The following is an 11,510-nucleotide window of genomic DNA, read 5'->3' on the forward strand; positions in this document are numbered from 1 at the left end:
AACTTCATTGTATGTGTTTCTGAAGAAGGAAGGAGTAAGTTGATTCTGCCGTCATTTGAATACCCAAAGTCTAACCATTTCAGATCTTACTTAGACTGTTAAATTATTCTTGCAGCAAGATGGCAGCTTGAGGGCATGAGGAGATCTTTAATATAACTGGTAATTTCTGCTGCTGTTGTGGCACACACTGATGACCTTAAGGAGCACAGTGTTACGAGTGCTGATTTTAATTTTCTTTTGGTTGTGGTTGTATGAAGATTTATAATATAAAATGATACTATTACAGTTTCTTCTTGATAAAAATCAAGCCCCTGCTCGTGTACTGCCGATATTAAAATATAACGGAACGTACTGTTATTTCAGGACAGATGGAAGTTTTGTGGTTCACGACGTACCTTCAGGATCTTACGTGGTGGAAGTTATATCTCCTGCTCATAAATTTGAGCCCGTGCGAGTTGACATAACTTCCAAAGGCAAAATGAGGTGAGCCTTTCCTGCTTTGCTTCTCTATTGATCCGTCACATATGCCTGGCAGCACCGGGTAAGCAGTCACATGAACAGGGCTGTAGAGCTGATGTTCCGTTGCAGACCATATGTTTCAGCTTCTTTTAACATTGCTTCTAGGAGCACATGTCTGAAAATCCAGAGTCTGCTTGCTTTCTTCCTTTCGTATTTAAGGCTTTAAATAAAAGGAAATGGATAAAAAGATACTTTTGTTCTTATACAACTAGCTTGAAATAAAATCTTGACATAAATCAGTTAACTGCTTTATCTTTTACCAATACTTCTTTTTTCTTACTCACTTTTTCCTTTCTTTTTTGGTAAAAGTTCTGTCAAGACTTGACACAATGAAATTCTAATTCATTCTAATTCTAAAATACTACACTTCGGTAAGATACTCCTTACAGTTACTGGCAAATGCTAGTAGCTGCCAGCCTCCAGTATTTCTGTAGCATGGCTGCTTTTTTTTTAATGTTCTGTTATCTCTAACAACTATAGCTGTACACTAGTCAGTAAATAATTCAGAAAAATGGCTACCCTATCTAATAATATCCTATCCAATTTTGTTTAAATTAACGTGTTTGTAGTTATCTATTCTTTGTACAGGCACATGTGTAGTATCTTCGAGTTTGTCTTTTACAGTGTAATTTTTAGGAGATAAACACTGCAGCAGTATTTTTAGGGGAGGTTAGAAAGTGAAATCTCAAACTGAAAAAACGATGCAGTCTGTTTATAGTAATAATGGCACAATTTGTTAGTGCTTAGGTTTTTTTCCAAACTTTATGAAATTTTTGTTTTTATATTTTGTTAGGCAACAATTAATACTTAATAAATATGGAATGGAAGAAACTCAGTGAAAGGGAGACAGTAGTGTGTATAACCGCTCACTTAGCACAGTTTTGGTATCTGAGGACTAGAGGTAGCAAATTGGACGTTAATTAATTGCTATTCCAAGCCTGGGGAGCAAAGTACCAGCAGGCTTGACATATATACTGGTCAAACAGGTAGAAACTGTCATGAGGAATACAGTTAGGATGTGCATGAAAAACCATGATACACAGGGGAAGTGTCAGCTGGGCTTTTCTAAGGGAAGTTCTGCCTTTAAAAAATCCTGGAATTCCTAGGAAGAGAAGACAGCATCCAGTGGATAACCATCCCTGGAGGTATCTAGAAGAAGTGTAGGTGTGGTGCTTAGTGACAGGGTTTAGTGGTGGACTTGGCAGCGCTGGTTGACGGTTGGGCTCAATGATCTTAAACGTCTTTTCCAGCCTATGTGATTCTGTGATTCTGTGGTCTTGAAAATTTCAGAAGCTTTGAAGAAAATACGTAGTTGTAAGGTAGGAGGGAAATATATTCTGTGGATGAATATTTGGTGCAAAATTCAGAAGGAATAATATTGCTCTTGTAATGGGCAGGAGTCATCCCCGGAGTTGCGCAAGGAGAGTAAAGATTCATAAACAAAAAACCGGGTGAATAGTGACGAAGTTAGATGATAGTACCAAGTAACTGTCTTAAGTACTAGGCCGAGGTGAAGAACAATAGTGAAGAACTATGGAAAGATGTTACAAAGAGTCATGCACTTAGGGAAAAGGTAATAGTAACTTCATATATAAATAATTGTTGCCCTGAGCAAACTCTGTTTAAGCTACACTACTCAAAGCTGTACCTTCTCTTTAAACATTATAGCTTTTCTTGGTCCTTGCTAAGGTGAGGAAAAGTGTTTTGCAGCAGTCACATTTGAACAGATCTACTGGTCTGTTTCCGGTATCAGTTTTTTTCAGCCAGCGTAATAGCTAGCCTGGAAAAAAGGTAAAATATCATTGATTCCATAAAGTATGCTGCTGAGAGGAATTAGCTTCTGAAAAGTGTGGTTTTGTCTGTAGTCTGTTATTAAAACTTAATTGGAATATTATTACATCTTTCTTTTTTTTTGAAGAGTGTATTTTTAATTATTTACATTTTGATCATCAGAGCAAGGTACGTGAATTACATCAAAACCTCTGAAGTTGTCAGGCTGCCATACCCACTCCAGATGAAATCTTCTGGGCCTCCTTCATACTTCATAAAGAGAGAATCTTGGGGATGGACAGATTTCCTCATGAACCCTATGGTATGTACGAGGAACACACTAAGGTTAAAAGTATGCTAAGCATCCAGATACAGCTATTCTTCAGAATACTGAGAATAGAATAATTGAGAAAAGGTGTGCACACTTTGCACTGCTGAGACAGTAGTTGTATCTCTGCTGAGACAGTAGTTGTATCTCTGCTGAGACAATAGTTGTATCTCTGCTGAGACAATAGTTGTATTTCTTTGCTTTTTACATGTGTACAAATAGAGAGCTTTTCTGTGACCTCTCCTCCCCCATATCCCACCCTGTTAACGTACGTCCTCTGAAAATAGCCCATAGTCTTGTTCCTTTGACAGCATGGTGGTGGTCTAGTAGTGGGAAATCAACGTGTTGCAAGATTGTAGTTAGAATAGTGAAAAGAGATGAAAAGCGCTTACTTCAATGGTCCAACTTTGAAATCTATTATTTTAAACATAATACTTCCTTCTCTGTTTTTTTTCCTGAGCCAGTGGACCACCGTTACTGCGCTACTGACTCGGAATGCAGTACTGTTAGAATGTGTCAGTTTAGCTACAAGCTTTATGTCAGTATGTCTAAAAATGTCTGGAGCCACAAATAAGCTGAAGAAATATTTGCTGTTTTCTGTGTAGGTGATGATGATGGTTCTTCCATTACTGATATTTGTGCTTTTGCCTAAAGTTGTCAACACCAGTGATCCTGATATGAGACGGGTAAGTACGTTGAATTTATGCAGACATGGAGAACAAAGATAAGGAAATTTTGATGTACAGAAAAGTAATGCAAACAAAACTGGGCTGTAACGGGCATCATTTTTTCAGTTAATACGTTTTCACTCTTCTAACAATGAACTCCCAAAATTTCTGACTCATGAATCTGCCTTTAAACAGCATAACGCAGAATTAAATTGTTTGGTACAACTTTGAAAGTATTATAGTCTGACTGGTGTTTTCCAGAGTTTCTTTAGAGGGATAAATGTAATTTCCCAAAGTCTATTTTTTTCTGTAAATTTCCAATATATTTCTGCACTGTGTTTAAATCTAGCTCTTCATTTTTAGCTGTCATTTAATAACCATCGAGTGTGTTGAGAAGAGCATGATGTGAGGTTCTCTAATCTATCAACCTAAACCACATAGTTTACAAGATTTCACAGCAGTGTATTTGATACAGAGTTATAATCACTGAATTATCTGATTTATTGTCCTTTCATCATGCCAAATGCCGAATAGCAGAAGGCTAGGACAAAATGGAGATTCAAGGTGTTTGCTAAATCTTTTCTTATTTTTAGAATTATTCCTTGTGTGTCTTGGGTGGCTGCTTCTCGAGGGCTTGGTTTATTTAAACTCCTTTTCCTCTCAGTGACCACTGTCTTCAGTAGTACTTTATAGGTCTCTAAGTCTTTCTTTTATTTTTTTTTATAGTAATACCTATAAAAAGCTTATCAGAGCTATGTAATGCTCTTTTGGCTGTAATTCTGATTAAAAACAGGATACGAAGATATGCTAGATGCCTGTGGCATGTTCTTCAAACCAAGCCACACTTTGGAAGTTGAATTTTTAAAAAAATCATTTATTCTTTACTTTTTTTTACTGATCTGACACTGCTTACAGTCTTCTGATGATTAGTTCCTATTAGCTGTGTGATACAGCTTGTTAAGGAGAAATTTTAAGTTGAAGGAATCTTGCTTGTAATTTAAATTATCTTTAAAGAATAGGACGAGGTAGTTTTTAAGCACTAAGAACTCACTTGTAACAGCATTCTCCAGATGACCATGTATTAAATTAAATGGATATCTAACCTCAGTTTGCTTGTAGAGGCATTAAGCACAGATGGAATAGTAGGAAAGGCTACCGTAACAGCTTTTGCTTTGTTTGCACCTTGAAAGCAGTTAAAGCTGGATCATTAATGGTAACTCGAAGAGCAAGGTGACAATCCCACATTAAATTAGAAATCACTATGAGCATTTTCACATTGTGGTTGTGCAGTTTGGCTGTTGTGTGCATTAAAGTGCTTCAGGGTTTGTTCATTTGTTTTAAACCATATCAATGCATCTCACAGAGCCGCTCTGCTAAACTCTAAAGATGCATTAAGCTTAGCTGGATGCGTGGTCTCATCTTAACATCCTGCCTTTCGTGAAGCAGCAAAAACTTAACTGCTCTACACCCTTAGTTTGATGTTACAAAGTAGGGCAATAAAAATATCTAATCCCCTCAAATAGCTTCAGAAATTTGTTAGATTTAGCATAACTAACACTAATTTGAAAACACAAAAGTGCGTGAAATCTATGAGAACACAGATCTGAAAATCTAAACAAAACCTTAAATTTTAAAATGGAGGGAAGTAATGCTGAAAATAATGGCATTTTTTTCTTTTAGATTTTCTTTTTTTTTTATTTTTAATCAGGTGGTTGCCCTGTAAGACTGCTTAAGACATGGTTGCCTTTTTCCATACACCAGTGCTTTTAGTTTGGGGGTTTATGTTTCTGTGTGTAGCTGGGCATTTGGCTGTGGTTGCATAAAAATACGTAGCAATATGTACCCTGGAGGACTGCAAATAGTAAAAAAGTATTTGGGAAAATTTGTTGTCTTCCTGATACAATCTTTCAGCTGATGCGTAGAACCAGCCGGAACTGTTACGCGGTATTAAGGTTATCTAATCTTTGCGTGCAGGAAATGGAGCAGTCGATGAACATGCTGAATTCCAACCATGAGCTGCCGGATGTCTCTGAATTCATGACAAGACTTTTCTCTTCAAAATCTTCCAGCAAGTCTGGTAGTAGCAGCAGTAAAGCAGGGAAAAGTAGTTCTGGAAAAAGGAGGTAGTTACGTCTTCCTCCAAAGCCTGAGTTTGCACAACTGTTTGTTATGTGGTATGATGTTTATTTGTCTTGAAAGATCAAAAAGCCACTACTGTAACCTTAAATCAGGCACAAAAGACGGTATGCTACAGCTGTGGCATGTAGCTTTTTTTAGTCTCCATAAGCTGTTTTGTACTTGACAGTAAGCAAAAGCTTCAATACTGTATCTGTATAAAGTTATTGATGACATCGAATTAACTATATTATTCTGTAGAGAATTATGATAAATTATATGGTGTCCTAAATAGTAATGAATGTCTTAATCATAAGACAATGTATAAAAAAATTTGAAAGACAACGTAAGTGGGGTTCAGTCCTAAGATGGCTGTAGTGTTTTCTGTTGAGTTCTGAAATGGTCAAATCCTCCTTTCAAATTGGGTTGTGGGTTCACTAAGGAATTTGCTGTATCAGCTTATAATGTGTTACATACAAAATAATTTTGTTTTCCATTGTTTGCGGCCCATACACTTCAGTTCAAGGACTTTCCGCTTTTTATTACCCAGTTTCATTCTGAGCTACTTTCTGCTAAAATCTCTTCGTGGGGGTGGGGAGAAGTAAAGCATCCTGCGTAAGAAAGTCTCCTAAGCTCTGTCAAGTTAACGATGAATCTGGGGTGTCTGTGTAACATGATGAAAATTTATCTTGGCTCTTTCCTTTCTAAATCACACGTGTCACTTCTGCAACACTTTTGGTTCTTCCTGTTTTCTGTGTGCTGTGCATTCGTCTTACCAGTGGTACGATTTGGCCAAATACAGAACAACATTCAGAAAACTAAAGAAAAAACCTAAAAGTAGGAAAGTGTATCCCATTTTTCTTCTAAGTTATCTTCCAAAGAATATGGCTGTCTCTGGTTATGCTACGTCACTGGCAAAACTGTTCCTTGAGCATGCCTGTGTGTCTGTACCGCAGTGTCTTTTCAAGCTACTGCATTATCTTTTCAAGTAGCTTCAGGGAAAAGTTGAAGAAATCAACTGTTTTCCACTAGGTGAACATGTGCAAATTAAAGTGACAACAATACCTGCCAAACCCCATAACTTTTTTTTTCTTTAACATAAATGCTGTCTTTTCCAGTTTTACAATTGCTAACTTCTACTTCACGGTAGCAGTATCCATGAAGTATGGGTATGTGTATCTGATTCCAAAAATGGTATTTAACATTCACCTAAAGTACACCGGAAACAAAATAAATTCTAATTTATTGGTTCTGCCAAACACTTAGGAGGGCTATACTTTGTCTTAGAATACATACTTAGAAGTATGCTATGAAACATAAAAGCTGCTTGTTCATAGGATTAAGTCAACTTTTAAGATGTTGGAGAAGAAATAAACCAGTGTTTTTTGGACGATGAAATATTCCAGTCTTTGCAAAGTAAGCTGCACATTTTTGGTCTTGTTTTTGTTTTGCTTGAATGTATGGTGTATTAAGGAAAACATACCCAGGAGAGACAAGAGGATATTTGGATTTTCTTGCTGGAAAGATTTACTGAAAGGAGTGTCACGTTGCCTTTTTAGAAAAGAAAAAATATCTTTTTCAGCAGCATCTTACTTTAAAATTCATAGGAAAACCAGGGAGCAATTCTTTGAAGATGGAGCAATTAGCTTTGTTACTATGCTGTTCTGAAAAGTACCAGCCAGGAGTTACTTTTGTTTAACAGTAATTGGAATGACAATTAAATTGCATTAACTTGTTTTAATCACAGTTGGTTTGGTGATTAATCATACTGATGCATTTTTCCTTGTTAAAAAGATATGAACAGCAATATTTCTGCCTTCTTGCATTGTGTCTGTTCATGGTCTTGATCTGTCTTTAAGGGAGGATGGAAAATTCAGGCCATGAAAAGATGATAGTCTTTGTTACGAGTTCAGAGTAAAAAAATTGACAGGAATTGTAAGGATCCTAATAAAGCTTTGAAAAGGAGTATGTGGAATATTCAAAACTTCTCTTTTTCTTAGAACTGGTTTGTCAAGATCCAAGCAATGTCTTTGTGCATGAGGATCAGATGCAGGGTACCACTGCACTGCGTTCCTCAGCAGAAGAACTCTGCCCTATCCCCAGAAACCTGTGACCTGAAGAATCCAAGCCAAAAAATCTTTTACTCCCTGTTATTCCCTCAGTGATGTACATTATTCATCTTCATCTCAGACACCTTTTGTGGTACTGGTCTGCTGTGTAACCAGTGCTAGTTACCATGGTACCAGTTTGGTTGTTCTTTGGTTTGTTTTTGCTTGTTTGTTTGCTTTTAATTTAAAGCTGGAATTCTCTGTGTGTCAAGGGAGAAGAGAGGTCCTAGCCAGAGGGCCTTGGCCACTTAAAGTTGTAATGTGGCCGTGAGCTATCATGAATGCCACTAGGCAAAGCTTATTTGATAGCTTTCCTATTGCAATTGTAGTATAATGCAGGGTCGTCTTTCTGCAGAAAGCGACTGTTTGCTGTAGTTCAGTTTTAGTTCCTTGTCCTTATTTATGGATTTTTAGCAGTCTGTCTGCTGTGTTTGGTCTGACATCTCTGCAGCTGCCTTTTAGTGAGGCTACTTGAGATAGCATAAGGCAGATGGTAAGCTGAAACAGCTGATGCCTCAGAACAGAAATTAAAGATGTACAGAATCTGCTCAGAGTATAGCCAAGCTGATTTCATCATTGACAAAAAGAGAACAACTTCCTCCCTCAGCTTGGACTGGATAATCCGCTGCCTTCGGCCTGTGAGTTCTGGTACTCTTCAGGCTTTGCCATTCATTGACTACTTAACCAGAGAAATTTGTCCATCTTTCTGCTGGATTTCCCTTTATGTTTAGGGTGTTAAATCAGCTCACAGAAGGCTGAAAGAAATACCAGAGCCAGCAGAAAGTAAGTACCAGAGGTGTGCAGTCAGAAGCAGAACTTGTCTCTGTTTCTCTTGGAGGGCGTGAATAATACTGAGCTCCCTGCTGCTGAAGCTTCCGCAGCCCAAGAGCTCACGCAGCCGTATTCTGAATGAGTGGGCAACTGAGTTCATGGCAGGCCGTGTGGAAAGCAGAGGAGACCTATTTTGCTGAAACCTGTTTCAACTATTAGTCATTTAAGATGGCCCGGAAGGTGTTTAGAACAATTTGAAATAATTTTACCCATAACTTCATCAAAGATGTTTCCATTCTTCAAAGGTAGGAAGGAATTGTAACTGTTCAAACTTGTTCATGATCATAATTTTGATGAAGTGGGGATGCTAATGGCTCAGTAAAGGAGGTGCGTATTGCTTCAAAAAGAAAGGCTGGCTTGAGGTGAAGATTTGCATTTGTGAAAAGGGCTTAAAACTCTAGAATCAAGTGCCCTGAGTTCTGTCAGGCTTTGCGCAAATCACCTGTGATTTCTGTTTAAGTTTCTTGTGTGTGGAGTATGAGAAGCTTGTCTCACAAAAGAAAGTTTAAGGATAAATTTGGTAATGAATACTGGGTACTCGACTAGTATGGCTGTGAGCTGACTGAAGAAAATCCAGTAAGTAAGCTGCTTAAAGACCACCTTTGTTAAGCACTGATAAGTAGTTCTTCATACGTATTATTAAAGCAAGCGTTTTAAGCAACCACGTGTCACAATTTCCAAAGCAATCTAGACAGTTTACATACTCTTTTCCAGTTTAGAAAAAATTGTATTAAATCACCAAGATCCACTTAAACACCTCCACTTGGGTGTTTATGGACCTTCGACTGCATAAAGGCTGTGTGTGATGAGTAGCTCAAAAAGGACAAAGTTTGGTTTATGGTTTGGTGAAAGGATCCTGGTTTTACGGGCTAACAGTGATAGCAGAACCTTAAGGTACTGGAAGGATTTCACTTCAATTTTTAAGACATCACAACTGACCTTAATCCTGCTGCTGTTGGTAGTAGGTGGTGAATTTGTATCCCTGAGATAATTTGTTTCATTGGAAACTTACCTGTTTTACTATTTTATGAAATAAAACAGTAAATCCTCAGCGGCCATGCATTTTTTATTGAGGAGTCAGAATGAAATAGGGATATAGAGAGAGCTATATGTTATGCTTATTTAATGAACTGAAGGAGAATAGAAGTGTTTATGTCTGCTGTTGATGGGCTAAGGAAAACAAAGAATTTTGAACTTGAACTCGGTAGAAAAGCAGATTTACTGAAGAAAGTATGTTGAAAGGTTAAAAAACTACATAGGCACATTTTGCGCATTGTTGGGCAGGAAAAGCACAAGATGCCTCCGTGGTGCCGAGAGCATTGGGAAGATGCTCTATGATTTGATCTGTATCTCCAAAGGCAGAGGGAAGTTCTCTGGCAGTGTTTCATTTAGTGAGATACTCGAAGCTATAGATGACTGATAGGAGAAGAATTTGGAGAAGGATCCCCAGGGTAACGTAAGGACAGGAAAAAGACTGAAGGCATTTTAAGGATTGCTGTTGTGGCAGATTTGGCTCAAATGTTAAGATTTCAAAAAAACCTAAAAATTGTAGATGAAAAATGTGATGTTGTGTAGACATTCTCTTCTAGGTGACTGTAGCATTGGCAGTACTGGTGGCGTGTATGGAAGATGATTATCGAAGAGAGCAAATGACGATGGCTGACCTCTTGACCCATCTGTGTCTATGTCCTGCTGTGGTCACAGCCTTTAAGAGAACACAGACTTCTACATTTGCCTGTTGCCGGTGGGAGTGAAGAAGCAGTGGTCTCTTGCTGCTTTTCTTTCCAGCTGGGTAAGATTGCTGTACTGTTCCAGAGATCAGTCTTTTCCTCGGTCAGTACCTAAAAACGGCATGCCCATTTCAGGCTCTTCCCTAAACGGTGTGACGTAGCCACCAAGCAGTCCACCTTCCCTTCCTCCACTGTGGCTGTAGGATTCTCTCTGCGGTAGTCTGCCAGTGGACTGACCACGTACAACCCTCGTTATTAGAGCTCACCTGCAAGCAGGCAGCATCCGTCGTAAAAAACAGAATTGTAAAAATCTTCCTGCTTTCATCATACCAGTGTCTGTAAACGCAGGACCTTAGACCGTAATGACTATTTTGAACTTGATACTCTGTAAACTCTGGTGATTCAGGCCATAATGACAACGTTCAGGGGCATGTACTCACGACAAGGGCTGTAGGAATCATACTGAGTTCTAGTCTATTCTAAGGTTAAAATAGTGAAAGTGTCTTGAGGTCACAAATAGCTTGGGTTGAATTTTTTTATTTATTTCTGTTTCAAAATTCATAAAGAATTATGAATCCTCTGTCGTAATAAATACTGATTCTTCAGGAAAACCTGCCTACTTTTGAAATTATAAGGTTATTCCTTCAGATTATGCTGGCGGTGACCCTTGTGTCATACTTTGTTTCCGATAAAGTTAGGAAGATTTAGTGACTATTTTCTGTGTGAGTGGAACTTAGCTAGTTAGTATTTATTGATGATGCACGAAAACAGATTACAGCTGAGCTCATTTTTATTATGTATTTGGTTCTGCATGGCTGATAGGAATAAAAACTAAAGACTGTCATTCAGTCAAGGGCAAATGGTAGTGAATATCTCACAGAAAGAAGACCTTTCATGGCATTTTTTTGACCAAAACTAGATTTTGAGCTGATTCTTTAAAGCCGAATACAGACATCCAAAAGTAACATAAAAGGTGGTGAAACTCATTCCAAAACAGAGCATGTAAAAAGGTTTTTTAAGGAATATTATCTCTTTGAAGTATTAGAATGTTCTCAGCAGCTCTGTGGGTTCTGTAAGGATCTTCTTGCTGTCTGGTACACGCAGGTGTTTCAGAATGGGGAGCAAGGCACCCGACCTCATCTGGTGTGCTGGACACAGCACTGCTCTTTATCATGCAGAGGCAAGGAGAGTCCACTGAATACTCGGAGTAATACTCCCCATTCCTGGGATCAGGACAGAGCGAGACTCTGAACTCGTTTTTGGGAGTGGGGAGGAGTGTTGAGGAAACAAACCAGTTTGTTTTCTCAACCGTCTGTAGATGTGGTTCAGATTGCTTCGGCTTGGCAGGTGGGAAATGTATAAGCTGTATTAATATTTAATTTCTGTATAAGCTGTATTAATATTTAATTTCTTGACTGTGCTAGTAGAACACTCTGAAGGG

General features: G+C 38.2%; 1 protein-coding gene across 1 annotated transcript; it reads left to right on the top strand.

Moving 5' to 3' along the window:
• Positions 1-286: 286 nt before the first annotated feature.
• EMC7 (ER membrane protein complex subunit 7) lies at positions 287-5,741 on the top strand (the record flags this gene model as incomplete). Its single annotated transcript, XM_010140480.1, has 4 exons — positions 287-483; positions 2,473-2,611; positions 3,223-3,303; positions 5,260-5,741. Coding segments are annotated over 4 exons (570 nt in total), but the record flags the coding sequence as incomplete, so codon positions are not given.
• Positions 5,742-11,510: the final 5,769 nt, after the last annotated feature.

Source organism: Buceros rhinoceros, unplaced genomic scaffold (genome assembly GCF_000710305.1).
Source record: "Buceros rhinoceros silvestris isolate BGI_N320 unplaced genomic scaffold, ASM71030v1 scaffold1227, whole genome shotgun sequence".
Classification (NCBI taxonomy): Eukaryota; Metazoa; Chordata; class Aves; order Bucerotiformes; family Bucerotidae; genus Buceros; species Buceros rhinoceros.